At 40.4% G+C, this 27382-nt stretch overlaps 3 protein-coding genes across 4 annotated transcripts; 2 read left to right on the forward strand and 1 right to left on the reverse strand.

Moving 5' to 3' along the window:
* Positions 1 to 997: 997 nt before the first annotated feature.
* LOC145442596 (uncharacterized) lies at positions 998 to 2928 on the reverse strand. The gene is made up of 2 exons (XM_080320551.1): positions 2605 to 2928; positions 998 to 1317 (listed from the first exon to the last, which is right to left on the reverse strand). The coding sequence occupies exons 1-2, from the start codon at positions 2896 to 2898 to the stop codon at positions 1231 to 1233; spliced, it is 381 nt and encodes a 126-aa protein (XP_080176677.1). The 5' UTR covers positions 2899 to 2928; the 3' UTR covers positions 998 to 1230.
* Positions 2929 to 2946: 18 nt separating this feature from the next.
* On the forward strand, positions 2947 to 8544 carry LOC145442597 (uncharacterized). 2 transcript variants are annotated; one of them, XR_013916097.1, is made up of 3 exons: positions 2947 to 4160; positions 5448 to 6937; positions 8225 to 8544. XR_013916097.1 is itself a non-coding variant. In XM_080320552.1 (2 exons), the coding sequence occupies exons 1-2, from the start codon at positions 5759 to 5761 to the stop codon at positions 8309 to 8311; spliced, it is 1266 nt and encodes a 421-aa protein (XP_080176678.1). In that variant the 5' UTR covers positions 4222 to 5758; the 3' UTR covers positions 8312 to 8544. The 2 variants fall into 2 exon arrangements, 1 of the variants encoding a protein (XP_080176678.1); XM_080320552.1 differs by lacking the exon at positions 2947 to 4160 and having other exon boundaries at positions 4222 to 6937.
* Positions 8545 to 15285: 6741 nt separating this feature from the next.
* Positions 15286 to 27157, forward strand: LOC145442656 (uncharacterized). Its single transcript, XM_080320630.1, has 5 exons — positions 15286 to 15407; positions 17518 to 17626; positions 19156 to 19260; positions 23588 to 23739; positions 25518 to 27157. Exons 1-5 carry the CDS (start codon positions 15362 to 15364, stop codon positions 25826 to 25828), a joined length of 723 nt encoding a protein of 240 aa, XP_080176756.1. The 5' UTR covers positions 15286 to 15361; the 3' UTR covers positions 25829 to 27157.
* Positions 27158 to 27382: the final 225 nt, after the last annotated feature.

Raw genomic sequence — 27382 nt, forward strand, 5'->3', positions numbered from 1 at the left:
AACAAGCATGTGGTGTATACAACGAAACCCTTGTTGCCCAACTCTCGAAAAGATGTAGGCTACTTCCTGCCTTTAATGCAAGTATAGTTGTTTACCAATACAAGTGCCACTGTGATAGTAGGTATGTAGGACGTACATCTCAAAGATTGTTTGAGCGTATTAAGCAGCATATCCCAAAATTGATTCGGTCAAAAACATGCGCAAATACTCGCACGGAGCTTGCACGTCAGTGCAAATTGGCTCCCAAAACAGACTGCTATGACGATTACCAAGCATATGCTTCGTCAAATGGTCAGCATTTGAGTGAAAACCTCGCCTGTGCAGTGTGCACAGCACTATGATGACAATATGTTCACTGTCATTGCCCGTGGTAGGTCTTTATTTCATCTATAAAAGTGCTGGAGTCTACTATTATTCAGTTGAACAAACCTATTTTATGTAGACAAAAAGATTTCCTGTATAACCTACAAATTTATCATTAGTGCATTTGTTTCGTGCGTGTAACTGTTTATTTACGAATTGCGCTGCTACTATAGTGCCGTATGTCCGTATGGTTACCAGTAAATTCGGCCCTCGGTAAATTCGGCCAGTGAATCCGGCCATGACCTCGGTAAATTCGGCCCTCCGAGAATATTGTATTAAAATGTATTACCAACCGTTAACATGAATTAATTACATAATTATGCTAATATTAAGTGATTTGGATGTCAGGGTATGCGTAGATCGCGTAATCGTGAGAGATAGCGCGGATATTCACGTGGCCGAATTTACCGATGGCCGAATTTACTCGGTAAATTCGTCCCTTGGAGAATTTTGTATAAAAAGGTATTTACTGGAAATCTGTCCGTATACTTCATAGTTTGTTACTGTTGCCATTGGTACAATGCGAATTTCATGGTCTGTGATTTTGATTGTTGCGTCATACTTTGCCTTTTTGGTTTTGCTTTTAAATCTACAAGTGATTTGTGGTACAGAACTTCAGAATAACGCGAAACAATAACTTCATATTGTTAATTTATTCGCTAAAAGCTTTTCGACTAACTCTCATCAGTAGCGAACGTTAGTGATGGGGTGAATCAAATTCGAAATGTAAGAACTATTTTGTCTGTATGACGTAATAATAACAAAAACAAACAACTAGTAGACGGGCTAGATACGGTAGTAACGGTACAAAACAAACGTTACGAGTACATATTCGGTTATAAATAACCGAAAACACAACACATAACATTAATGAAATATTCCAAGAGTGTAGAGGCGTTCCTTCTGGCGACAGAGAATCGGCTTTCGTAGCTTTATGATCGTAGATTCCAGGACCTTTAAATGAAAAAGAGAACGGCCACGAGCAAGTATAGAAAATTGACTGTCGTTGTAATGATCAGCACAATCTGGATGGGATAAGAGATGCTGTCCAATAGCCGAATTACAAGCAGTAACTTGATCATAATCACGCAGTGTGTCAACAGACTGCGATGAAGGAGTTGGAGAAACATTATTTATTCTAATTTGCCGTGGGACATGCTGGCGAATTCTTTGCTGCAAGCGCTGAGACGTGCGACCTACATACCGACTGTCACATCGGCACGTGTATTCATATATTATATTGCTTTGATTTGTCGCAGGTAGCACATCCTTTTGTGTTGCAGGCATCAGAGATTTCGTCGTGAAGATTATCTGAGGTTCTACTTGTGAAAAACAATGGCTCACTGACGATTTAATTTGTTTTTCAAACCTGTTGGACACTTTCCCAATCCAAGGAAGATGCAAATAAACAGGACATTTTCTAGGTCCGAACGGTTTAACTTTTCTGAAATCTTTGAGTTTACGATCTATGGTCATTTTAATGATATGATCAGGATAACCATTTGACTGAAAGATTGACCGAATGTTCTCCAATTCAGAATCAAGTTTGACTTTACTACATATCATCAGAGCCCTGTGTACCAGAGTTCTTATCAAATTTACTTTACGTTTTACTGGACAGAAAGAATCCCACGAAATGTATTGCCCACTGAATGTAGGCTTACGGTAAACTGATGTAACAAAATTAGCACCCGTCTTTTCCACTACAACATCAAGGAATGCTAATGAATTATTAACCTCTTTTTCCATGGTGAATTTCAGTGATGGGTGAAGACCATTCAATTTGCTCAGAAACAAATCACACTGGGATTCATTTTCAAATATGGCGAAGGTGTCATCAACATATCTTTGATACATTAATGGTCGATCAATATCTTCGAATAACCGTTTTTCGTAATACCCCACAAAAATGTTAGCCAGAATGGGACCAAGCGGCGATCCCATTGCAACACCGTCGATTTGTGTATATATGGTGTTATTGAAACTAAATTCGACATCACAAGTGATCAATCGCATTAATTTAACAAAAGAAGACCTTGAGAATGGAGGAGATGGAAGGACACCACCATAGAGTTCATTGGCACAAATCTCTATAGTCTCTTGAACTGGCACGTTCGTGAATAAACTAGATATATCAAACGAACACATAGAGATTTCGGACTCCACGAGATCAACATTACGAATGGTATCAGCAAATGTGAACGAGTCACGAATGCAGTTACCACCATAGAGCAAACTCACCGGCTCAAGATATCTCGCAATCCACTTCGCGACTTTGTGATACGCTGATCCAACCATCGATAGTATCGGACGTAAGGGTACATTCGATTTATGGGTCTTCGGAAGACCATACATACGTGGTCGAATGGAGCCAGTGGGTCTGATATCGTCGTATTCAGCAGAAGAGATTTTTCCCGCCTTCTTGAGGGTCAATAGTAGACGCTGAATACGAGCTTCTATCTTGGAGGTGTTGTCATTGTCACACGCAGGGCCAAGGATTTCAAATTTAGACTTGTCGCCGAGAATTAAATCCATTTTAGAAATGTAGTCACACTTATTCAAAATGACTTTTCAAAATGAGAGTTAGTCGAAAAGCTTTTAGCGAATAAATTAACAATATGAAGTTATTGTTTCGCGTTATTCTGAAGTTCTGTACCACAAATCACTTGTTCAAATACTTTCGCAAAAGGTACAGTGACCAACAATTGGAGATCCTTAATAAGTTGGTCAGAACTCGGGGGAAAATTCGAAATCTGCGGTATCATGTAGCCTTTCTTAAGGCTTGTATAAAGAAAAGAGTTGTACCAAAGTTTCTGAAGACGAGGATAGAGAAATCGCGTGCTCGCATCAACTCCAGGATTGAGAGTGCATTTTTACATGATGAGATCGAGAACAGCATAAAAGAGATGAGTACCGTAACGCAACGTTGTGCCAAGCTTAAGCAGCAGGCAGTGCAGTTTTTATCTTATTTTGACCTGATACGGTTTTGTCGTTATATGGCCAAAATTGATGCACGTAAAGAGGATGAGAAGGTACGGCAGAATGAGCGTAACATCAGCTTGCTTCTCAAGACACGATACGGTACCAAGGCAGTTGCTGGTAGTAAGGTTATTACCAACTTATCGGACTATGAGCTGAGTGGCCCAGAAGAGTTGGTACTATCTCTTGGTCTTGATTTTTCTGTGCCACCGACAGAAATCAAGCGTGAGGAAGTCTTTGCTGAATTTGAGGTATTACTTGGACAATTGTCACATCATCACCAGAAATTTGATGATGAAAGCAGAGCAAAGGAACACAGTGAGAAAATTGTGGCCCTTAAAGCCAAACTAAGTAGCTTAGCGCATGGTTTTTGTGGAACTCCAATCGACAGAAGTGATTTCACGATGACGTCCGATTGCTACAGGAGCATCAGATCCCTGAAATCCAATAAGTCAATTCACATAACCAAACCTGATAAAGGATCTGGTGTAGTCATTTTGAATAAGTGTGACTACATTTCTAAAATGGATTTAATTCTCGGCGACAAGTCTAAATTTGAAATCCTTGGCCCTGCGTGTGACAATGACAACACCTCCAAGATAGAAGCTCGTATTCAGCGTCTACTATTGACCCTCAAGAAGGCGGGAAAAATCTCTTCTGCTGAATACGACGATATCAGACCCACTGGCTCCATTCGACCACGTATGTATGGTCTTCCGAAGACCCATAAATCGAATGTACCCTTACGTCCGATACTATCGATGGTTGGATCAGCGTATCACAAAGTCGCGAAGTGGATTGCGAGATATCTTGAGCCGGTGAGTTTGCTCTATGGTGGTAACTGCATTCGTGACTCGTTCACATTTGCTGATACCATTCGTAATGTTGATCTCGTGGAGTCCGAAATCTCTATGTGTTCGTTTGATATATCTAGTTTATTCACGAACGTGCCAGTTCAAGAGACTATAGAGATTTGTGCCAATGAACTCTATGGTGGTGTCCTTCCATCTCCTCCATTCTCAAGGTCTTCTTTTGTTAAATTAATGCGATTGATCACTTGTGATGTCGAATTTAGTTTCAATAACACCATATATACACAAATCGACGGTGTTGCAATGGGATCGCCGCTTGGTCCCATTCTGGCTAACATTTTTGTGGGGTATTACGAAAAACGGTTATTCGAAGATATTGATCGACCATTAATGTATCAAAGATATGTTGATGACACCTTCGCCATATTTGAAAATGAATCCCAGTGTGATTTGTTTCTGAGCAAATTGAATGGTCTTCACCCATCACTGAAATTCACCATGGAAAAAGAGGTTAATAATTCATTAGCATTCCTTGATGTTGTAGTGGAAAAGACGGGTGCTAATTTTGTTACATCAGTTTACCGTAAGCCTACATTCAGTGGGCAATACATTTCGTGGGATTCTTTCTGTCCAGTAAAACGTAAAGTAAATTTGATAAGAACTCTGGTACACAGGGCTCTGATGATATGTAGTAAAGTCAAACTTGATTCTGAATTGGAGAACATTCGGTCAATCTTTCAGTCAAATGGTTATCCTGATCATATCATTAAAATGACCATAGATCGTAAACTCAAAGATTTCAGAAAAGTTAAACCGTTCGGACCTAGAAAATGTCCTGTTTATTTGCATCTTCCTTGGATTGGGAAAGTGTCCAACAGGTTTGAAAAACAAATTAAATCGTCAGTGAGCCATTGTTTTTCACAAGTAGAACCTCAGATAATCTTCACGACGAAATCTCTGATGCCTGCAACACAAAAGGATGTGCTACCTGCGACAAATCAAAGCAATATAATATATGAATACACGTGCCGATGTGACAGTCGGTATGTAGGTCGCACGTCTCAGCGCTTGCAGCAAAGAATTCGCCAGCATGTCCCACGGCAAATTAGAATAAATAATGTTTCTCCAACTCCTTCATCGCAGTCTGTTGACACACTGCGTGATTATGATCAAGTTACTGCTTGTAATTCGGCTATTGGACAGCATCTCTTATCCCATCCAGATTGTGCTGATCATTACAACGACAGTCAATTTTCTATACTTGCTCGTGGCCGTTCTCTTTTTCATTTAAAGGTCCTGGAATCTACGATCATAAAGCTACGAAAGCCGATTCTCTGTCGCCAGAAGGAACGCCTCTACACTCTTGGAATATTTCATTAATGTTATGTGTTGTGTTTTCGGTTATTTATAACCGAATATGTACTCGTAACGTTTGTTTTGTACCGTTACTACCGTATCTAGCCCGTCTACTAGTTGTTTGTTTTTGTTATTATTACGTCATACAGACAAAATAGTTCTTACATTTCGAATTTGATTCACCCCATCACTAACGTTCGCTACTGATGAGAGTTAGTCGAAAAGCTTTTAGCGAATAAATTAACAATATGAAGTTATTGTTTCGCGTTATTCTGAAGTTCTGTACCACAAATCACTTGTTCAAATACTTTCGCAAAAGGTACAGTGACCAACAATTGGAGATCCTTAATAAGTTGGTCAGAACTCGGGGGAAAATTCGAAATCTGCGGTATCATGTAGCCTTTCTTAAGGCTTGTATAAAGAAAAGAGTTGTACCAAAGTTTCTGAAGACGAGGATAGAGAAATCGCGTGCTCGCATCAACTCCAGGATTGAGAGTGCATTTTTACATGATGAGATCGAGAACAGCATAAAAGAGATGAGTACCGTAACGCAACGTTGTGCCAAGCTTAAGCAGCAGGCAGTGCAGTTTTTATCTTATTTTGACCTGATACGGTTTTGTCGTTATATGGCCAAAATTGATGCACGTAAAGAGGATGAGAAGGTACGGCAGAATGAGCGTAACATCAGCTTGCTTCTCAAGACACGATACGGTACCAAGGCAGTTGCTGGTAGTAAGGTTATTACCAACTTATCGGACTATGAGCTGAGTGGCCCAGAAGAGTTGGTACTATCTCTTGGTCTTGATTTTTCTGTGCCACCGACAGAAATCAAGCGTGAGGAAGTCTTTGCTGAATTTGAGGTATTACTTGGACAATTGTCACATCATCACCAGAAATTTGATGATGAAAGCAGAGCAAAGGAACACAGTGAGAAAATTGTGGCCCTTAAAGCCAAACTAAGTAGCTTAGCGCATGGTTTTTGTGGAACTCCAATCGACAGAAGTGATTTCACGATGACGTCCGATTGCTACAGGAGCATCAGATCCCTGAAATCCAATAAGTCAATTCACATAACCAAACCTGATAAAGGATCTGGTGTAGTCATTTTGAATAAGTGTGACTACATTTCTAAAATGGATTTAATTCTCGGCGACAAGTCTAAATTTGAAATCCTTGGCCCTGCGTGTGACAATGACAACACCTCCAAGATAGAAGCTCGTATTCAGCGTCTACTATTGACCCTCAAGAAGGCGGGAAAAATCTCTTCTGCTGAATACGACGATATCAGACCCACTGGCTCCATTCGACCACGTATGTATGGTCTTCCGAAGACCCATAAATCGAATGTACCCTTACGTCCGATACTATCGATGGTTGGATCAGCGTATCACAAAGTCGCGAAGTGGATTGCGAGATATCTTGAGCCGGTGAGTTTGCTCTATGGTGGTAACTGCATTCGTGACTCGTTCACATTTGCTGATACCATTCGTAATGTTGATCTCGTGGAGTCCGAAATCTCTATGTGTTCGTTTGATATATCTAGTTTATTCACGAACGTGCCAGTTCAAGAGACTATAGAGATTTGTGCCAATGAACTCTATGGTGGTGTCCTTCCATCTCCTCCATTCTCAAGGTCTTCTTTTGTTAAATTAATGCGATTGATCACTTGTGATGTCGAATTTAGTTTCAATAACACCATATATACACAAATCGACGGTGTTGCAATGGGATCGCCGCTTGGTCCCATTCTGGCTAACATTTTTGTGGGGTATTACGAAAAACGGTTATTCGAAGATATTGATCGACCATTAATGTATCAAAGATATGTTGATGACACCTTCGCCATATTTGAAAATGAATCCCAGTGTGATTTGTTTCTGAGCAAATTGAATGGTCTTCACCCATCACTGAAATTCACCATGGAAAAAGAGGTTAATAATTCATTAGCATTCCTTGATGTTGTAGTGGAAAAGACGGGTGCTAATTTTGTTACATCAGTTTACCGTAAGCCTACATTCAGTGGGCAATACATTTCGTGGGATTCTTTCTGTCCAGTAAAACGTAAAGTAAATTTGATAAGAACTCTGGTACACAGGGCTCTGATGATATGTAGTAAAGTCAAACTTGATTCTGAATTGGAGAACATTCGGTCAATCTTTCAGTCAAATGGTTATCCTGATCATATCATTAAAATGACCATAGATCGTAAACTCAAAGATTTCAGAAAAGTTAAACCGTTCGGACCTAGAAAATGTCCTGTTTATTTGCATCTTCCTTGGATTGGGAAAGTGTCCAACAGGTTTGAAAAACAAATTAAATCGTCAGTGAGCCATTGTTTTTCACAAGTAGAACCTCAGATAATCTTCACGACGAAATCTCTGATGCCTGCAACACAAAAGGATGTGCTACCTGCGACAAATCAAAGCAATATAATATATGAATACACGTGCCGATGTGACAGTCGGTATGTAGGTCGCACGTCTCAGCGCTTGCAGCAAAGAATTCGCCAGCATGTCCCACGGCAAATTAGAATAAATAATGTTTCTCCAACTCCTTCATCGCAGTCTGTTGACACACTGCGTGATTATGATCAAGTTACTGCTTGTAATTCGGCTATTGGACAGCATCTCTTATCCCATCCAGATTGTGCTGATCATTACAACGACAGTCAATTTTCTATACTTGCTCGTGGCCGTTCTCTTTTTCATTTAAAGGTCCTGGAATCTACGATCATAAAGCTACGAAAGCCGATTCTCTGTCGCCAGAAGGAACGCCTCTACACTCTTGGAATATTTCATTAATGTTATGTGTTGTGTTTTCGGTTATTTATAACCGAATATGTACTCGTAACGTTTGTTTTGTACCGTTACTACCGTATCTAGCCCGTCTACTAGTTGTTTGTTTTTGTTATTATTACGTCATACAGACAAAATAGTTCTTACATTTCGAATTTGATTCACCCCATCACTAACGTTCGCTACTGATGAGAGTTAGTCGAAAAGCTTTTAGCGAATAAATTAACAATATGAAGTTATTGTTTCGCTTTTAAATCTGTTAAAATCCCTTTAGTGTGACGTTAACTCTTGAAAAGAGGCACCCGAAAAGTCTTCGAGTTCAATAAATATTATTTTACAATGGATATTGTATTGAAAAGATAGGAGGGTGTAGAAACGACTTGGAGCATAGTCTTTTAATCAGACACACACCCTGGCCTCCAGCAGGGGCGGGAAACTTCTTCTGTCGGCGGGCCTGATAAGGGAAAATGAAATACTTGGCGGGTCGGAATACAGAATCGATACTTTAATGGCGTATTTATCCACCTATACAAGGAATCAATCGTATTTAATGTAAACCCTAATTTTAAAGCATAGAGATCAAAGACAGTATTTAATGAATTCATCGACCTAATGTGCTTCAATAGCCAGGGTTGTAATGACTCGAGTCATGACTCGACCCGAGTCCGACTGGAGTCACAATTTTCTGATGACTCGACTTGACTCGAGTCCTCTTCTCAAAATACGGAAATGACTCGACTCGAGTCAATCTGTGTATTGACTCGACTTGGACTCGAGTCATTGCGCATGACTCGAACCAAGTCATATGACTCGAGAGTCAGACGGCCAAGACCGACATTAGATTGTAATTTCGAAGAATAGTTAAGTAACCACCCTGTTGGGATTTCGTCTATTGGTACTGATACTTAGAAATGCGACCAGAAACTGCCAAAAAAGAGGAAAATTAGTACATTATAAATGCGAACCATTCGATATCACCAAACAGAGTTATAAAAAGTGGTTTAACCAGACTTTAACTGGAAACCGAGCAGTCAATACAATGACTTGAACTCGGACTCGAGTCATAATACCATGAAATTGACTCGAGCCTCTGCTCGATGACTTGGACTTGGACTTGACTCGGTGGTGAATTGAAAATGACTCGACTTGACTCGAGTCAAAACTATAAAAGTGAGATTGACTTGCGACTCGGAGCCTTGTGATTTGGTTACAACCCTGTCAATAATAGCTGTTGAGATCAATCACACATCAGTGGTCGATCAAAGTTGTCACCATTTCTTGGAACTCTGACTGCATGTCGGATGTAGAAACTAGGGATGGTGTGAACCTCTGAAAGGTTCAGGTTCGTGTGAACGCGAACCTTTTTAAAAGGTTCTGTGTGAACACGAACGTGAACCTCATGACGTCACGTGACGTCATATTGCTAATTCCAACCCTTTTTTTCAATGAAGTGATAGCCTATATTAATTTACACGATACCTAGCGACGACTTGGGCCACATAATGCAACAATTCTGAAGTACATATTGGCGTTTTAAACGTCGCTAAATGTATCAACTGAGGCAATCGAAGGATATAATACTCCTATAAAATCAATATCTTTCGTCGCTTTGCCAACAATTTCGACGAGGACTTACCAGGGAATATACGCTTATCCCTTATCGGTCTAGGCCAGACCGGACTATGATTTCGGTGTCTGAGTATTGTTACGTTGATATTGAGCAGAGTGTAAAATGGGTTTCTATACTTACTACCGATATTACCTCATTAAGAAGTTATACAACAGTAATCAACTCCTCAATCGCACGGATTTGGTTTTAATGATGCAGTAAAGATATGAAGTCACGATTGACCCTGTACGCCTTCTCGAATTTTTTACATCAGAAAACGATATCAATCTTGTTGATTGGCTGAATAAGCATCCTTCGATGACTACGTATTTCGCTTGTGATGTTGTGTGATTGCGGGTCAAGCTCACAGCAGAGAGTCACTAAATATTCACAAACGGAAACCTGGATAATTCGAGCAAACTTTTGTAACAAAGCAATTAAAAATTTTGAGATTGTCAAGGTGCATGCTCGTTTAGTGTTAATTTTTAATGCTGCCAGCGCCATGCATGGAGTGGCCCGCAGTTGAAATGCAATAAATTTAACCAATGATGTTATAATGAAGTGAAAATTGCAATATATGAAAAAGGTTCACAGTGCAGAACCTACCAAGGTTCTGTTGTGAACGCGAACCTCTAGATTTCCGAGGTTCACACACAGAACGCGAACGTGAACCTCACGTTCACACCATCCCTAGTAGAAACCCTCAGTAAAGACTACACGTGGACATCAGTTATATTGGAAAAAACATGGACGAAAAGGTTTGTTCGTAAAGAAGTAGTTTTATGGCCATCTTTTTCAGGTGCAAACTTCGATTCATTCCACGACGCTTAAAATTTGTCAATTTTTTCAGATTAGAATGTCACTTTCAAGGTATGAACTCTCTGCGGTGCAGTTGCTCGGCAACTTAAGGGTTTAAGTTAACAAACAAACAACCAATAATCAGTGTTGGGATCAAGTCACTACCTTCGAGTCACGAGTCATCTCGAGTCATTGCAGATTTTGACTCGAGTCAAGTCAAGTCAGTCGATTTTCAAAGGTGACTCGAGTCAAGTCAAGTCACTCGTTTTTTGGAGGTGACTCGAGTCAAGTCGAGTCAAGTCAAGTCAAGTCACGAGTCAAGTCACAATTCAAGTCAAATTGAATTTTCCAAGTATGAGTGATGATTCAAAGTCATTACATTTTGCTAGCTGTGCGATAGACAGATTAAATGATCATTTATCTTAATCAAATGACCAATAGTTAAGTCTAGTTAAATATACATGCAAAAAGACGGTGTATCCCTCACGCACACGTAGAACTGCTAATAAAGTATGTGAGTAACTGTACAGCTACCTACTACAGTCAGTTCTTATCAGCCAAAATATAGGACCTAATAAGAAGCTTCGAGATGTTACAACAAATTGATATGGTACAATTTATAGCCTACACTACCCATCTACGCATCTGTGAGAATATAAACGCACGCAATATATTCGTTCGATTTAAATCTTACAAGAGGATTGGTAAATGTGAGCACTGGGCAACGTAAGCATTGAGCCGTCTCAGAAACAGAGACACATTGCTATTTACATTAGTTTTCTACTTTGCGGTCAATTTATTTGTGATCTAACAATGGAGGAACCTTGTAACGTACAATCACTGAATGACTGGTTGTTCTCACAAGTGACACCGGCGTATCTCGAACAATCCGAACATACACAAGATACAGTGATTTATTCGACACCGCCTGCTTAATGACTTGAAATTGACTCGTAAATTTTGCTCCGAGTCACGAGTCAATGCACATTTTTGAAGCTCCGAGTCAAGTCAAGTCAAGTCATTTTTCCAAAGTGACTCGAGTCAAGTCAAGTCATACGAAAAAGTTGACTCGAGTCTGACTCGAGTCAAGTCATGACTCGAGTAATCCCAACACTGCCAATAATTAGCATGGAGAACTTATTATAATTAAATCACGTACTACACATCAAGCATGCTTTAGTAAATATTAATGACGCAGTATTGCACGTAGTCACTCTCTCGTTCGAGATACTGCAAAACTGTAGAGTCTCTCTCTTATCAAGCCAGACTCATTTTACGCTACCTACAGCAAACATCGACGACGAATAAATCTTGTATTGAGCAATCTCTTGGTTCAAGAACTTACTACAGAGTTGACGTCAAGTTAAGTATAGCGCAGCAATTACCTACAATACACAGGTTACGCTACTTTGCTACTTCATGACGATACAACTGCAGCGGGCCGCTCAAGATCTCGTCGCGGGTTGGATCCGGCCCGCGGGCGTATGTTGCCTGTCCCTGGACTACAGCAAGTAAATAAGAGGCATGCACATTGCACACTGTATAATGTTATGAATAATATCAACGTGAAATAATTTTCCATTCGCGCGAAGCATCATGATCTAGTGGTGTGTTCGGGCATGGCCCCCTTCGCCTCACCTGGCTACGCCAATGATCTGCACAACGAAACTTGCATTAAATGTGGGTCGCGAACTTGAAAAAAGTTGAACAGCTTCTTGTACTTTCATAACTTCAATATACAAGTGAATAGTGTATTCATATTGAAATGAACCCGAATATTTTCAGCTGACAGTTGTCAACCACTGATCTAACCCATCCCTAGCCTATTCATCTGACTATAGCATATGGTCTGATCACACCAAACCTTTCAAATTTCTTAGCTCAATACAGCCTCACCCAAACGATGACAGCACTATACCGTGAAATCGCCAAAGTATATTCTGGGATTACCAGAATGTGGTTGTGATTGGTAGCAGGTCCCTCAGAGCTGATATCAGCGACGTTGCTGACGTCAATAAATTATATCCACCCTAAGATACTTGAATGCTCTATCTAAATCTATCTATAGATAACTATAACCTACAGTACCTACGCGGCTACGCCTACTGGAGCTGGCTAGCCTAGGTTGTTTATCATTATCATCTAATCCACGAAGTGGTTGTGATTGTATAGAAAATGGTGGTTGCACCTAAGTCTGAATCTAGGTTCCGCTTATACGCTGCTACTGCTAGTGATTTTGATTTGTGAATCCCCACGAATATAGTATATAGCAGTCCTCGTATAAAATACAAATGGGTTGGGTATTTATGGACGTGCATACGAGCAATCATAAATCAATAAGATTCGTATGATTAGTTTTTTTTTCACACTGAAGACTATAGCATGCAAAGTATAAAATACGCCGAAAGTCGAGTAACAGTTGTGTTTCCTGTTTCGTGCCTTCGTGGTAGCGTAGAGGTAGTTTGATGCCAGAGTGGCAACGCCGTGCGCAGCTTTCCGTTCAATTACTGAATTATTCTATGAAAGAAACCCTGGCACTTCTTCGTTATTCCCCACACATCGAAAAAACGACCCCCATGACATCAATAAATGCTTCCCATGAACATTAACAGAAAAATTTATAAACGTCAAAATGAATTGTTTTTTTTTGCATTTGGGTGGGGTAGACGGATATTAGGGATTGGGGATGGGGATATTAGGGTGGGTTAGGATATCCTAAGATTAGGGATGGGGAGGGGGATATTGGGGTAGGGTTAGGTTAGGATATCCTAAGATTAGGGTCGGGAGATATTAGGGATGGGGAGGGGGATATTAGGGTAGGGTAGGTTAGGATATCCTAAGATTAGGGTTTGGGGAGGGGGATATTAGGGTGGGTTAGGGTCAAGGTTGGGGCTAGGATATACTAAGATCAGGGTTGGGGATATTAGGGATGGGGGAGGGGATATTAGGGTGGGTTAGGGTCAAGGATGGGGTTAGCATATTCCAAGATTAGGGTTGGGGCAGGGGTATTAGGGTCGAGGATGGGGTTAGGATATCTTAAGATTAGGGTTGGGGGTGAAGATTACAATATTCCCAACCCTTATCTTGGGATATCCTACCTTGACCCTAACCCACCCTAATACCCCCTTCCCACGACCCTAATATCTCCCACCCCAACCCTAATATTCCCTTCCCCGACCCTAATATTCCCCTGACCCTAATCCAAACGCGAAAAACAATTCATTTTGACGTTTATAAATTTTCACTTGTTTATGGGAATCATTTATTGGTTTCATGGTGATCACTTCTGGATGTGTGGGGAATAACGAAGAAGTGCAGAAACCCTTTTGTCACAAGCAACTTATTGGTTATTACCAAACGAAAACAATCACTGTTTCCAGTCTGCGTTTGAAGGAGGTTACACAATTGCACGACTATCGTGGCCATTTATTTCAAACTATACCGTACTATATGCATTTTCAATTTTCTATCTACAGCAGTGGTTCTCGACCTCGCGGACCCGCAAATATTCAAGACAAATCTTGCGGACCGGTGAACCGTGAAAATTCAAAATTAACCATTCAAAGTTTCATTATGACAAATGTATGCTACTCAAATTTAGCATTGGGAACTTCGTTCAATGCTGCCTCTTCGATACTAGATATATATATGTTTTTCTATCGAAGATTCGGCAAGATGAAGCTCACAAAGTCTTGTTGAAGACTACTAACTTTCATTATGTTAAGTCTTGTGTCTTCTCTCATGACAACTTCCTGGTCTTATTTTTAAGATCATGGACTGCAGTGTTTCTTGACTAGAAAAAATTCGTCTTAAAAACAAGACCAAAAAACTGAAGCATCAAAAATTATCTCAATTAGCTAGTTACGTCTTGTGTTCTGGTTTCATGGCAACTTTCCAGTCTCAATTTTAAGACCACCAACCAGGATGTTTCTTGATTGGCAAAATTCGTCTTAAAACAAGACCAAAAAGTTGAACACTGATGTATCAAAAATTGTCTTAATAGGCACAAATGCACAATGTGTTTTATAAGATGCGTTTATTGGTCTCATTTTAAAGACCGAATAATCGTGACAATTCTATATGGTCTTAAAAAGCTGAAACACTCTTAGTTTTAAGACCTCACTTCGTCATTAAGACTGAAATTGCTGAAAATAAGACAAAATCATCCAATTGTAAATTGGAGACTAACTTTGTCTATTTTTTTTGTAGTTTAGACTACTTGTGACGTACACCCTAACGCCCCTAAGTAAACTATGGACTCTCTATTAGGACACGATGCAGAAAAATTATTTCCAAACTTCTACATCAATTCAAAATGTGTTATTTAATTTCTCTAATTAATGGACAAGAGTCCAACTTGCTATATTTTGGAATTGAGATGGGAAATTGTAATATGGTTGGCGGACCGCCAGGTAGCTTGTCACGGAACGGCTCCGGTCCACGGACTGGCGGTTGAGAATCACTGATCTACAGTAATGTGTTGTCGGTTATCGGTTATATCAGCCTTTAAATCTGAACTATGGTTGAGGGTCATATATGATTTGATCAACACATGATATTTGCATGCTGCAGGGCTCTTTATACTTATAGGCTATACTAAACCATTTTAAACCCGGAATTGCCAGAGGGAGCTACTTGCTACTAGCAAAATGATTGCTTCGCTTGTGTTTGGATTGATCCTGTTAGCATGTCAAGGTAAGTACGACAGCTAAGATAAAATACAATTCAATCACATAGAATCGAATCTAATACTCTTGAATAATTTTATTTTGAGTAGGAACTTGGTCACTGTACTGTTCATTTTTGCTGACTGATATCGTTGAATTTAAATGATTGCATCATCATCTAGTGGTGAAACTATTTCAATTCCGTATTTCTATTAATCAATTAAGGTAGGAAAATACTACTGCTCTCTGGGGCAGGGATGTCTTGTATTTCTGATCAAATTGTCACTACTCGAGCCTTCCCAACATTGTGCAGTTAGTCTCGTAGGACAAATTTCCACGAAGTGAAATAGAATTGTATATTCATATTGAAATGAACCCAATATTTTCGGCTGACACTCGTCAGGGGTAATCGTCAGCAACTAGTAGAAAATTTGAAAGAACATTCTACTGCCTCTTTCATGCTGGTGACGTCATATTTTGTGATACGATTATTGATATACAATGTTCTTTGAAATTCTCTACTAGTTGCTGACGATTACCCTTGACGAGTGTCAGCCGAAAATATTCGGGTTCATTTCAGTATGATCATACTATTCAATTGTATATTGAAGTTCTGTACCTCCAAGAAGCTATTCGAAGTGAATTAGCTAGAAATATTTCCATCTCACTTCAATTGATTGCAAAAAAGAGACCTAATTCAACCCCTGATGTAACAGAATTGTTTTTGTATATTTTCATGTTTTATATAGATTGTGTTAGGCTGCACAACTGTCTAATGTTCGTTTCCAAATACAAACCTCAGATGCGTAGTTGATAGGCGCAAAGAGGTATCGCATTGTTTGTGCGATTCGTACTCGAGAAGATGCTTTCTGAAATAGGTGCATTACCAAACATCCATCGAATTGGTAGGCTGGGGTGTAGTACGTTAATATTTTGTTTATGACGCGGAAATTTCCGTACCTTTTTTTTACACAATGCGCTTCACATTGAGAGTTGACTGCAGACATTGACACTCACAAGCACAACGGTGTAGTAGTATAGGTAGTAGGGCTACATAAAATTGCAAACGGATCTTTACGCTCCCAGTTCATGAAATATTGGCTTTGCTGAATCCTAATTACATTTTATTGCATAATAATTGGCTATATATCTTCACTAAATATGATTATCTATATATGCAGTACCAAGGCCAGGGGGCAAAAGGCGCCCACGCATTCCCATTTCCCAATGGATGTTCAGATTCTATCGGATTCTACATCACTGTTATGAATATGATTTATTTGAGTAAGGAAAAGTCAGTGGGTGGCCACGGACGCACTGTGAGTGAACCAGCATCCAACTTTGATTCATATGCAAGTGTAATTTCGAAACACAGGGATATCTAGATATCCCTGTCGAAACATAAGACTTTATCCAACAGCGAATGAAGATGCTCTTGTCACGGTTATTTTCATTTGTCTCTACAATTTTCACTTGAATGAAATTCCTTATACAAAGGCACTTCGAAGGTGTTTTCGATATAATAATTGAACGTTACTCAAATGGTTTCAAAGAAACTATTTCACTCCGTCACATCAATCCTCTGATTCAGTGGTACAGTCAGCACAGTATCCTGTGTTATTTAATTGTTGACTGCGCAGTCATCTCTTTCATAATAGATGTGGCACCATCGTAACTCCTAAATTTCATGGTAATAGAGAAGCACAGCATTATTATAATTAATATTGAATACCACCCCGAAATCCAATCATGCCATACCAGACATCGTACTGTAGTCATTTGAAATTCTCATCTCCAACTAATGTAAATAAAGTTGTCTGCAATTCGAGGTCTATAAAATTTTTCAAGCTGTGTGGTAAAGCTCTTGTAGCAGCACAATAAGATGAGTCCCTCCCTATGTTATGGTGGCCTTTTCACTGCGCATGAATTTGTCTTTAAATTGGATGCTTTCCACTGAATTGGTGAGTTCGGTGGAGCGTTCTTATAAGCAAACTGACCATGCTAATCTAAAGGAGCGTGCCTAATTCAAGATGGCTAGCTGCCACACTGAATATTCGCAGTCTGCATCGACAGCACCCACGAATTGAATGTTGCTCCCGCTCTCAATTTCGAGCTACCACAAATTATGTTATTTTCAGTGCGATCTGAATATTGCTTCTCCAACTCGGACTGTTCCAGTAATTTTTTCAATGATCAGTGCTGTAGCAATAACCAGTGCTGCCCCATCTCTGATGGAAGCAGTAAGAGGTAGGATGTTTTATCGTCTTTGATCTCAAGTGTGTGAATAGTAGTAGTGGAGCTTCAGTGTACTGCATTAAAGGGAATGCCCTACTTGGTTGGTATCAAGTTTCTCTCCTTCATTGAGCCAATAGTCAACTTGAAAGAACAGCATACAGACTAATATTGCTTCCAATACTAATGGCATGATAGTATAAGTATTTCTATTTTCTAATCTCTTCATGGGCTGATTATCCTGAGTTTCCTGCACAGCAATCATATAAGTACTGATTCAAAACGCGAGGCCAATGTGGCATGATATCAACTACTGTTCAACTTGTTTTATTATTCTTTTTTGATTTTTGCTTGTTTGAAATGAGCAGTGTTTTGCAGATATCTGAGTGTTCTGCCATGATACCGAATCATTGTCTGTTTGGAATCACTGATTGCATGGCGAGGCAATTTTTTGGTTCATGGATTCCTAAAACTTCATCGTCACAAAATTGAATGAAGGGCTTTCTTCACTTATTTCATGTGCAAGACATGGTTAAAAACCACTGTCGTAATGTAGTTAGGGCTCATCCTATGCTGTGTAGATTTAGGATTCAATGATCAGCTATAGGTATAGGCTTCTTGAATTTGTGTTACTCTGGGGCGTGGTCGTTCACAATAAGAAATATATTCGTCTTAGGAAGTTTGGTCTAGCTTCCATTAAAGTAGAATTTCTTAGTCATTTTTCAGTTGCATTTTCTGTCCTAAATTGACATGAATGTTTTGGATTGCCTGTAGGCGGAATTTCGCTACATTGTCACCAACAGACATGACCGGGCAGATGTGCTTCTAGGCCAGGGGCTTCCAATTCCAACCTTTTTCGAATCATCGCCCCCTTATCAAGTTCAACGCAAATTTTCTCGCCCCCATATTTTCAGAACCTAAAAAGAAGACTTGATTGTCAAGTTAAATTTTGTACAACTAAACTATGATCGCTCGCTGGTGAATTGACTAAAAAAGAGGTCATTTTTTTGACATGACTACCGAAAGAACTGTCTCCACGTATAATCGGTGGGAGTTTACCTTTTTTTAGTCAAGTTTCGGGGCAGATCCTGAACAACCCGTTTTTCATGTGCATTTCGTGCCGTTTAGTTTAATATATTCTGTCATTTTCGCCCCCTTCGTACGCTTTCGCCCCCCAATCACACCCTTAGTTATTTTCGCCCCCTATCTCAACATCGCCTACGTTGGGACCAATGTTCTAGGCACTTTCTCACATATTTTATGATACCAAGCACCGAGCCACACATTCAAGATAAGATTTTCATCGAAGATTATAAATATGTATCATAGCTAGGGTGGTTTCATTCAACTTCCCGTATTGTAGACATTTCATCCAAGTTGTATTGGAAGGTGAAAACGAGGCGAATTGATTGTTGCGACAAAATAGGATAATTGTGATACTGATCATAAAAAATATTTTATATCCATCTGAGTGCAGCCTATCGTTTGTATCGTTGGTATGCTTCCTACAGTATGATGGAATCCTGAATTTTCTTCTTTATCAGTTGCTTCTCGGACTACAGTTGCTCTTCACCATACCCTTACTGCTGCAGCGACAAAACATGCTGCAGTGTTTCTGACGATTTCGTGCAAACTGGCGCAACCATAGCGTGAGTATTCTGTTGTGATAGCCGTTATTTGTTTTTGCTTTTATCATGAACATGGCCGATTTCCTTATAAAAATTCAGTTGTACAGCCATTAGGAACATCTCCAATAATTCAGTAAATCTCTATAACCCACTCTGCTTGTGACCCAGTGACACAGATTTTAATCGTTTTTTTTATGTAGCCTACTGTATTTGGTATGTATAAGATCACCATAAGATCATCTCGGTGTAAGAACTCTACACTTTTGATTTTGGTTTTCATACCGATAGAATTTGATGAAATGTTGTATTGCGGTTAGGACTGGTTACAATTGATTTGTAGTATTTTATGTGTTACTCATTTTGAGATAGTGTTTGGAGATAAATATTGCTGTACCCAGAAATTTACTGTGTCAAACTACTATGTACTTAAGCTGTATGGTCAGAATTTTCCTACTAAACGTATCATCAATCATGTGACTCTCATTACGTAATTTCTACATCGTGATATAATAGACTTCCATGAAGTGATGCTAATGGCGCGTCACGGAATAACAAAACATGTTACTTGTGGTGATCAATTGATAGAAGTACCGCATGCGTGGCTCTTCGTTTTTGGACCTTTTCATAAAATCGAGAAGAGACTTTTTGTGTTTTTGAAATCCATGATGCAATGACAATGTGCGTGCCTTACAACCTACGATCATAGCTATCTGTTTGCATGAGTCGCAAGCAACACTTTCTGGCAGGCGTTGTGATTGAAAACATTTGTATCATTTACCAACTATCCATTCTACCAAGGTACAGATATTAGTACCCTGCATTACATCATGTATGCGTAGTATATATCAAATAAGAACAAAATTTACCATGATGTTAGTTGAGCTGGTTAGAAAATCAAATATCGCTGTAAATAAAAATACTCCACGTCTCCTTTACGATCATGTTTTGCCATCTGTACTGGCTTTACAGAATACCTTAATTACTCGCTATTAGTGATTCCGGCAAGGATGAATTTAATTATCCGTGGTCATAGGCGCCGACTTATATTTTTTTACGAGGTGGCGAAGTCTTGTGACGTCATAATATTGATGACGTCATCGTCGCCGCACGAAAACGCACTTTACTGCATGCCGCTGGTGTACGTGCAGAGTTAAACCATTCGCGTGACGTTTTAATATCGGCCCTGCACTCATTAATATCAAACCATGCAGTCGAGTTATTTAATGAAATCTTAAAACGGTACGATCATTTGAAGTGTAACTGCGGCTTGCGCTACCAGTCCGTCCGACGGAATCTGCAGTTGCATCAATGTTATTCACGCGCAATGCCCCGCGTGAGTAACGAAAAGATCATCGCTCCATCAAATATGCCGGACCTGATGTGTGGAACAGTATCCCGCCGGCCATCCGACAGTCGACGAGCATGTCCACATTCAAGTCGAAATACAAGCAATTACTACTAAATAAATACAGTCCATCCTCAAGATTACCGGACCACGACTGACCTATCGATCTCGCTTCCCATGACATGCCGCCCTATTTCTTGTCGCATTCTTTTTCTATACTATCTTCTTTACTTTCATTCAGTGTGCATGCCTCCTCTTTACATCGCCTAGGCCAAGGTGGGTGTCAGATTCCATAGACTACTCCTTGTCGCTTCGACATCTTCCTGTCTTTTCATTGTATCGCATTTTGTGGTGTATTGAACTGATAAAATTGCTAATAAACCAATGATGATGATGATGATGAAATACACTACGCACTGGCCTTGCAAGTAACACACAACTCTCGAATGTTTGAAGCAGACAATCATGATAATTACAAACGCGAAATCGCGCAGCCAATCATCAATTGTCAATTGCGGTTCTTGCTTCTTGCTTCGCGTTGACCAACTCGCATCGCGGCAATTGTTTGATGATTAAAACATTGGTGCATTTCCCGATTTACGTTCTCGAAGCATTTCGGGAGTACATCGGTCAATTCGTAAATTCTAATCTGCATGTCGACGGCCGCCAACGCATACTAATTGAATTACATGTTGACGGCCGCACAAATTTCCTTCTAAGGGCGCGGGTTGGCCACCCCTGGGCTAGAATTAATTCCACTTCCGGACGCATGCCACGATCTTACCAATAGAAATCCACTGTTTATCTAATGCCTAATAGTTTAATAGCAATCAAGTTTATCGTAATGTAGAAGGTTCCCTGTTCAAACGATTCGAATCGGTTTTTAATGTGACACCATATTTGAGTAATTTTCGTCGCGACAATTGTTTTCTCATAATACCGGTGTGTAAGCTGTATTGCTACATTTCCCGATTAATGTCACTGGCAAAGCCTTGTTAGAGAAACTAATCTGCGCACAAATGAATTCCAATTGGCAGGCACACACCAACACACCCTCCAATTTCGCGCTCCGATTACCTATCACGAAGCTATATCTAGCTCATGAATGGTTTTGTAAACGAATACGGCGCACATAATTTAGATTCAAGAAAAGCAGAACGTACATTTGGGCGCCTGGTCGGGAGAGGAGATCTAGGATGGTGCTTCTCATCACACGCTAGGCGCGTAGCCTTTCGAAAAATTAGGGGGATTTTGATTTTTTTCAAATTAACCAATATAGCATCAATTGAATTCGGGTCATGTACAATTGTACATGTGTAAATGGTGATCATATATTCTCTTTGTATCGACGATTTTAGGCATGTGATAGGCTTGCCAAAGAGTCCGGGAGTGCTGTCAATTAGCGAGTCCCTGATCTCCGGCGAACAATTAAATAAATGAACGCGCGCATTACGCAGTCTCGGCTACAGTTTTCGCAAATCAAAATGTCCGAGCTCGATGGCACCGATTTCAAACCTTTGTCGTATTTCGGAACTGGAGACATGATACACAATACACATCTTCTGATCGTTACGTTCAAGTATTAGCGGGAATCAATTTCGCACGTTAAAGTCTGTTTACAGCGATTCGATGTTATTCAGTTTCGCGATGTCGCTTTTTAATCAATTTTACACGAAACAATCGCTAATTAGCGTAAACTCGACCGCATTGTCTCCATACCAGCGAGAGATAGGAGCCGAAGCATGTTACGCCCGAGACGTGATAGTTGGGTCACAGACAAGCAAATGATATCTTTCACTCCAGGCCTATTGCAGATGCTATTGTATAGGCTAGCGATGATATGGTGCACGCCAGGCCGAAGCCGCCAATGTAGATGCGATTGCGCAGTTAAGCGATGATATAGTGTGAACTGGGCCTATTGCAGATGCGATTGGTGAAGCCTGCGCAACCTGGCTTGATCGAGACGCGACTAATCAGGCTAGCGACGATTGCCACGCGCACGGGAATGAATGACCTAATTTCGCGACCATGTCAGCGGGATATCATCACAGATTCCTCTCGCTAATTGACAACACGTTTCTCGCAAATCCGCTGCGCGGAACACTGATTACACCATTAATCCATTATTGAATTGCAACTGAATATTAGAGTTAGAATGATCATTTCAAAATGACGGGGTTTCGCGTTTCAAATAGGGATGTTCGACCCCCGAAACCCCCGTGGCTACGCGCCTGGCACACGCGCGAATCGAATCTAACGAGGTCGCATCGATTCGTCTGATTACTAATCACTGATCACAAATCACTTGGGCGTCTGAGCATTTTGTACGAGGTGGCCGCCAGTCCGCCACCTCGTAAATTTGGTCACGAGGTGGCGGCCACCTCGTACAAAATGCTCAGACGCCCAAGTGATTTGTGATCAGTGATTAGTAATCAGACAAGTAATCAGACAATTTAGACTTTGTTAGTTTAGTCGCATCAAAACTCTCAAGTTACGTGAAATAGCTCCACTTTGTGTTTGAACCTGCCTGAAGTTCTCGGTCAAATCTAGTTGTGGTGGAAGAAGACAATACCCTGACACGACCTGACTAATCGGCGATTTGCGGATGTGACCTCGTTAGCTATGGTAGCTGATCTCAAAAGCACGCAACCGATACCTGAAACTTTCTATTTGACGTATGCAACTGAACTTTACTCATCTTCTCGTACAAGAGTTGTACTGACTCAAACCGGAAATTTTTGTTGACTCGACACCACGGGTCAATTCTTGAAAATGAAAAATTACTATGCCCGACTCGACTTAGTCACTTTGTGTATTGACTCGACTTGTACTTCCGCCTTGGCACATGACTCGACCAAGTCATATGACTGACGACATTGTATGTGACTTGAAAAATAGGCCCAAAAATTGTCTCCTGTCTGTTTGACCAAACATATTAAGAAAAATGTGGATGAGTGGTATTGCAATTGCTCGAGGCAGTCACGGACACGCCATTTCTTTCAGAGTCGGGGTCGTCGTTGCGATATGTGTTGTGATCGGAGTTGTGATCATCGGTTGCTGTGTGGGCATCGTGCTGTGCTGTCGTAGGCAGAACACTCCAGGCCGTGTGGTGAGAGTGCCAGCAGCCACAACTACGGTGCACCAGACTCACACAGGTGAGCCTTTGTCTAGATATGTATCCAGGTGCTTTAGTGTTGGTGTGTACTGCACATTAGTCATAGGTGCCGGTTAACATCAGGTGGTCAAAGTAGTCATCATTGATACTTAATAAGAAGTGGAAGTGATGTCGGAAATTAGCAACTGCCAAGACATAAGAAAACGACTTCAAGTAGAAATAAAAAATTAAGATATGGAAAGTATTACAGTTAGCAGTTTCAAAAAGTAGATTTGGTCGATGGGTCGTGTAATTTTAGCAGTTAATTTGAGGTGCTTGGACAGTGGTCACTGGTCATGAAGAAAAGTGCTACATTCTGATTTGATGATATCTACATTGGTATATTGCATCATCTGTGACAACAATGCCAATGTATCGAAACACCGTTTTCAAATTGAAAAAGAGGAACATATCTTCATTTCAATTCAAATGTTGAGCGGTTACTTGAATAGCTGCACTCGAAAACGATTTCGTCTCAATTTCGCTACACCACTGGTTGAGTAGGCGCACTCAAAAAAGTACAGGTACTCTGTTACTCTTGACCGCCTTATGTTGAGGGAAGCTATGTTTTGAATTCATAACTTCTCAAATCGATATGACCCACCCGCGTCCTGTGTGGTTTTATTGAATAGGGTCGTCCAACATTATCGTTTCCTGCATTTGTTTGCGGGCTTGCCATATTAATAGCATCCGAGTCTATTGATGAATTTCCAGGCATTGAATAGCTGGCGCGCCATAATAGATTATGAATGTCATTGTTGGTGTTAGTCAACCATGAATAGGACGCCACGATGTTCATGGGAAAAGGGTTGAAATGACTTGAGTTGCAATCTTTCGGAGACTGGACGCGAAACTGTCTTTAATCTGTATGAACAAACCTGCCAAGAGTAAAGGTGGTCAAAGTGCTCATTGTTGCCACTCAAGTAGAAGTAGTAATGATATGAATTCATACTCGAGTACAAGTAACGACAAATGTAACTGTTCTATGCCAAGTTTTGCCTATGAAACTACAAAGTGTCAAGTAGAAGTAGCAGTATGAAAGCATAACCACTTTGAGGAAGTAGTGCAAGTAGGCAAAACTTACTTGAGTACTTTGACAAAGTGGAAGTACTTCTTCACTGGCCATCTCTGGGTAAGAGCGAGGCAAATTTGTGTGTATATTATGAATGTGAGGGCTTCGATTCACCCAAGCAGAGTTGTAAAAAATGAGTTGAACATGACAATTGGGCGAGTACCGTAGCGAAACTCAGTGTTGGCGACTTCAACAAAATCAATAGCCTGAAGAAATTGGCCCAGTGAAAACATAATCAGAAAGGACCTCAAATTTAAAAGACAGTGAAATAATCAGGCGATCTATTTACATATAATACAAAATATTTCCAGTAAAAAGTTAGTTGCATGACAAATCGAAAAAACTTGCAAAAATCTGTGTAAAAATCAAAAAAGTTACAAAACGTTACATGAAAAAAATGTTGTTATATAAAAAAGTTGGTATATAAGAATCCTCCAAGCAGCTTGAAACACCATGCTACATAATTTCTGAGTATTTAGGAAGCCGTAAAAAAATTGCAAAAACTTGCCCCAGTAATAACCAGTATGACTTTGACTCGATTCCCAACACTACGACGTGGACTTTACCCGTTGCACCCTGACCTGGACTTGTCTCGAGTCAAAACTATAAAAGAAAGGTTGTATTGTGACTTGCAACCTTGCCAACCCTGTCTATGACTATGAAAATAGGATGTTCTTAACCGGTACGTGTTATTATTCTTATTGCAGTGATTCAACCGCAAGGCTATCAGCCCGCAATGCAAGTACAACCAGCCCCCGGCATGCAGTATCCGCAAATGCAAAACAAGGATCAGCCGCCTCCGTATACTCCTGCTTCTTACAATACCGAGTACAACGCACCGAGCTACCAGCCGATGCCGCAACCCTCTACTAATCCTAATTTGGGAGGCCCGTACCCGCCACAAAATGCTCCGTACCCACCTTCGAACGCTCCATACCCTACTTCAAACCCACCGTATCCCACTGGTCCACCGGTGCAGCAAAACGCGATGCAAGCATCTGCCCCGCCGCCAATGTAGTAATGATTTATATACGATTGACGTACGTTTTTTGGTATTATGTATCTCAGATTTGTCAAGGAAGGTTTGCCTTGCTTGCTTAGCGTTTCCTGTGTCACCGCTGACAGGAAAAACTGTGCCCTGTTGTACTGTGTCGTCACTTCCCCTTCTATTTGCCTGCTTGATTTCAGTCCAATATTCGTACCGAGGGACATTTGTATTAGTCGATTTCTGCGGTCCACATGATGTTGTATTGGTACCGATACATGCGAGTAGCTGTAATGAAGGTTTGGATGTACCTGAAAGTCTAGCCTTGAATGAAGAGTATCTTGTCATGTAGCAACGTCACAATGCTCACAACACGAAATTTTACGAGGGTAGTGTGTTTTTCACCTCTACGCTGCGCCCATGCTTTTTCATTTGTATGGTACTCGCACAAAAAACATTCAAGTGCGGAGGATTATTACTTTCAGTCACGTATCTGTATTTGCCCGTCTTCTGATATTGCGACAGGCCGACAGTGGTTGATTTTTTTCTCTCTTCGGTTTCATGTATGAAATGTTTAGTGCAGTATGGCCTTTCCCGATTCATCTTTTATTTCTTGATTTGTTAATAGCTTTGTGTGCCCACTGCCCATGTCTTGAAGCACTGCAATAGCGTCCAACGCATGATTTGTACGGGCACGTAATTTTGAGGCTAGTGGCGTGAAGCAGATGTAAAACGCACATCGACAGCTTGTCAATCATAGGTAAAGGTGCCATTCTGCGTGTTTATTCTGGAATTTGGTTTGTCATCGAACCCCATTAGCTCCTCACCGGATAGCGGGTGTCTGGGAATGTTGATGCTTTTTAAACGTATATTAACGCCGAGTAAAGTCTTTTCTCGCACACACGAAAAACTGCAGGGACCGATGTCCGTGTCTTGCATCTCATGGATAAAGTTGTTAATTTCGCAAGGCAAATTATTCCGAATGGTTAATTGCACCAAAGTAGAAGCAGCATGAATTGAGCTCGGAAGAACGTGATCATGTTGGATACTTATTTTTATCTTATATTTCGCACTTGTTCATACTCCCGTAATTATCATACTTGCGTACATATCTAAACGCGGCGTGGGATTTTCCTCTGCCATCCCTCATTGACCTTAGTACTGTTGTATTATTTCCCCTTCCGTGATTTTTTTTTGGCCCTGTCTAATTTCTCAACACACTTCTCGCTGGGAAAGAACTTCCGCTTTACGCGCTATTTAGTGTTGTTGAATTGCAGTTTTACTTCTTGAAATCTCGCTCGTGTTATTGCTCTTATATTGCATGTTTCTATTGCTGAATAAAATGTTCCGCTTTACCTGGAATGTCATCTATGATATCGTGTTGGGTTCTATCGGGAAGTAGCGCTACATCGGTGGCGAAATCCAAACGGCCTGTTGTCGAGAAACGAGCTCATCTTTCTATTCTTAGGACAGAAATGAGAGGCGGTTTAAACTATAGTTTTTTAACTCCTAATATTTACTGGCCAACAGTCGCTAAAAACCTGTACTCGTTGTGATTCATGTCAGTGGATGATACGTTGTCCAAAT

This window comes from Botryllus schlosseri, chromosome 7, assembly GCF_051294905.1.
Source record: "Botryllus schlosseri isolate E-star chromosome 7, Bs_hap1, whole genome shotgun sequence".
Classification (NCBI taxonomy): Eukaryota; Metazoa; Chordata; class Ascidiacea; order Stolidobranchia; family Styelidae; genus Botryllus; species Botryllus schlosseri.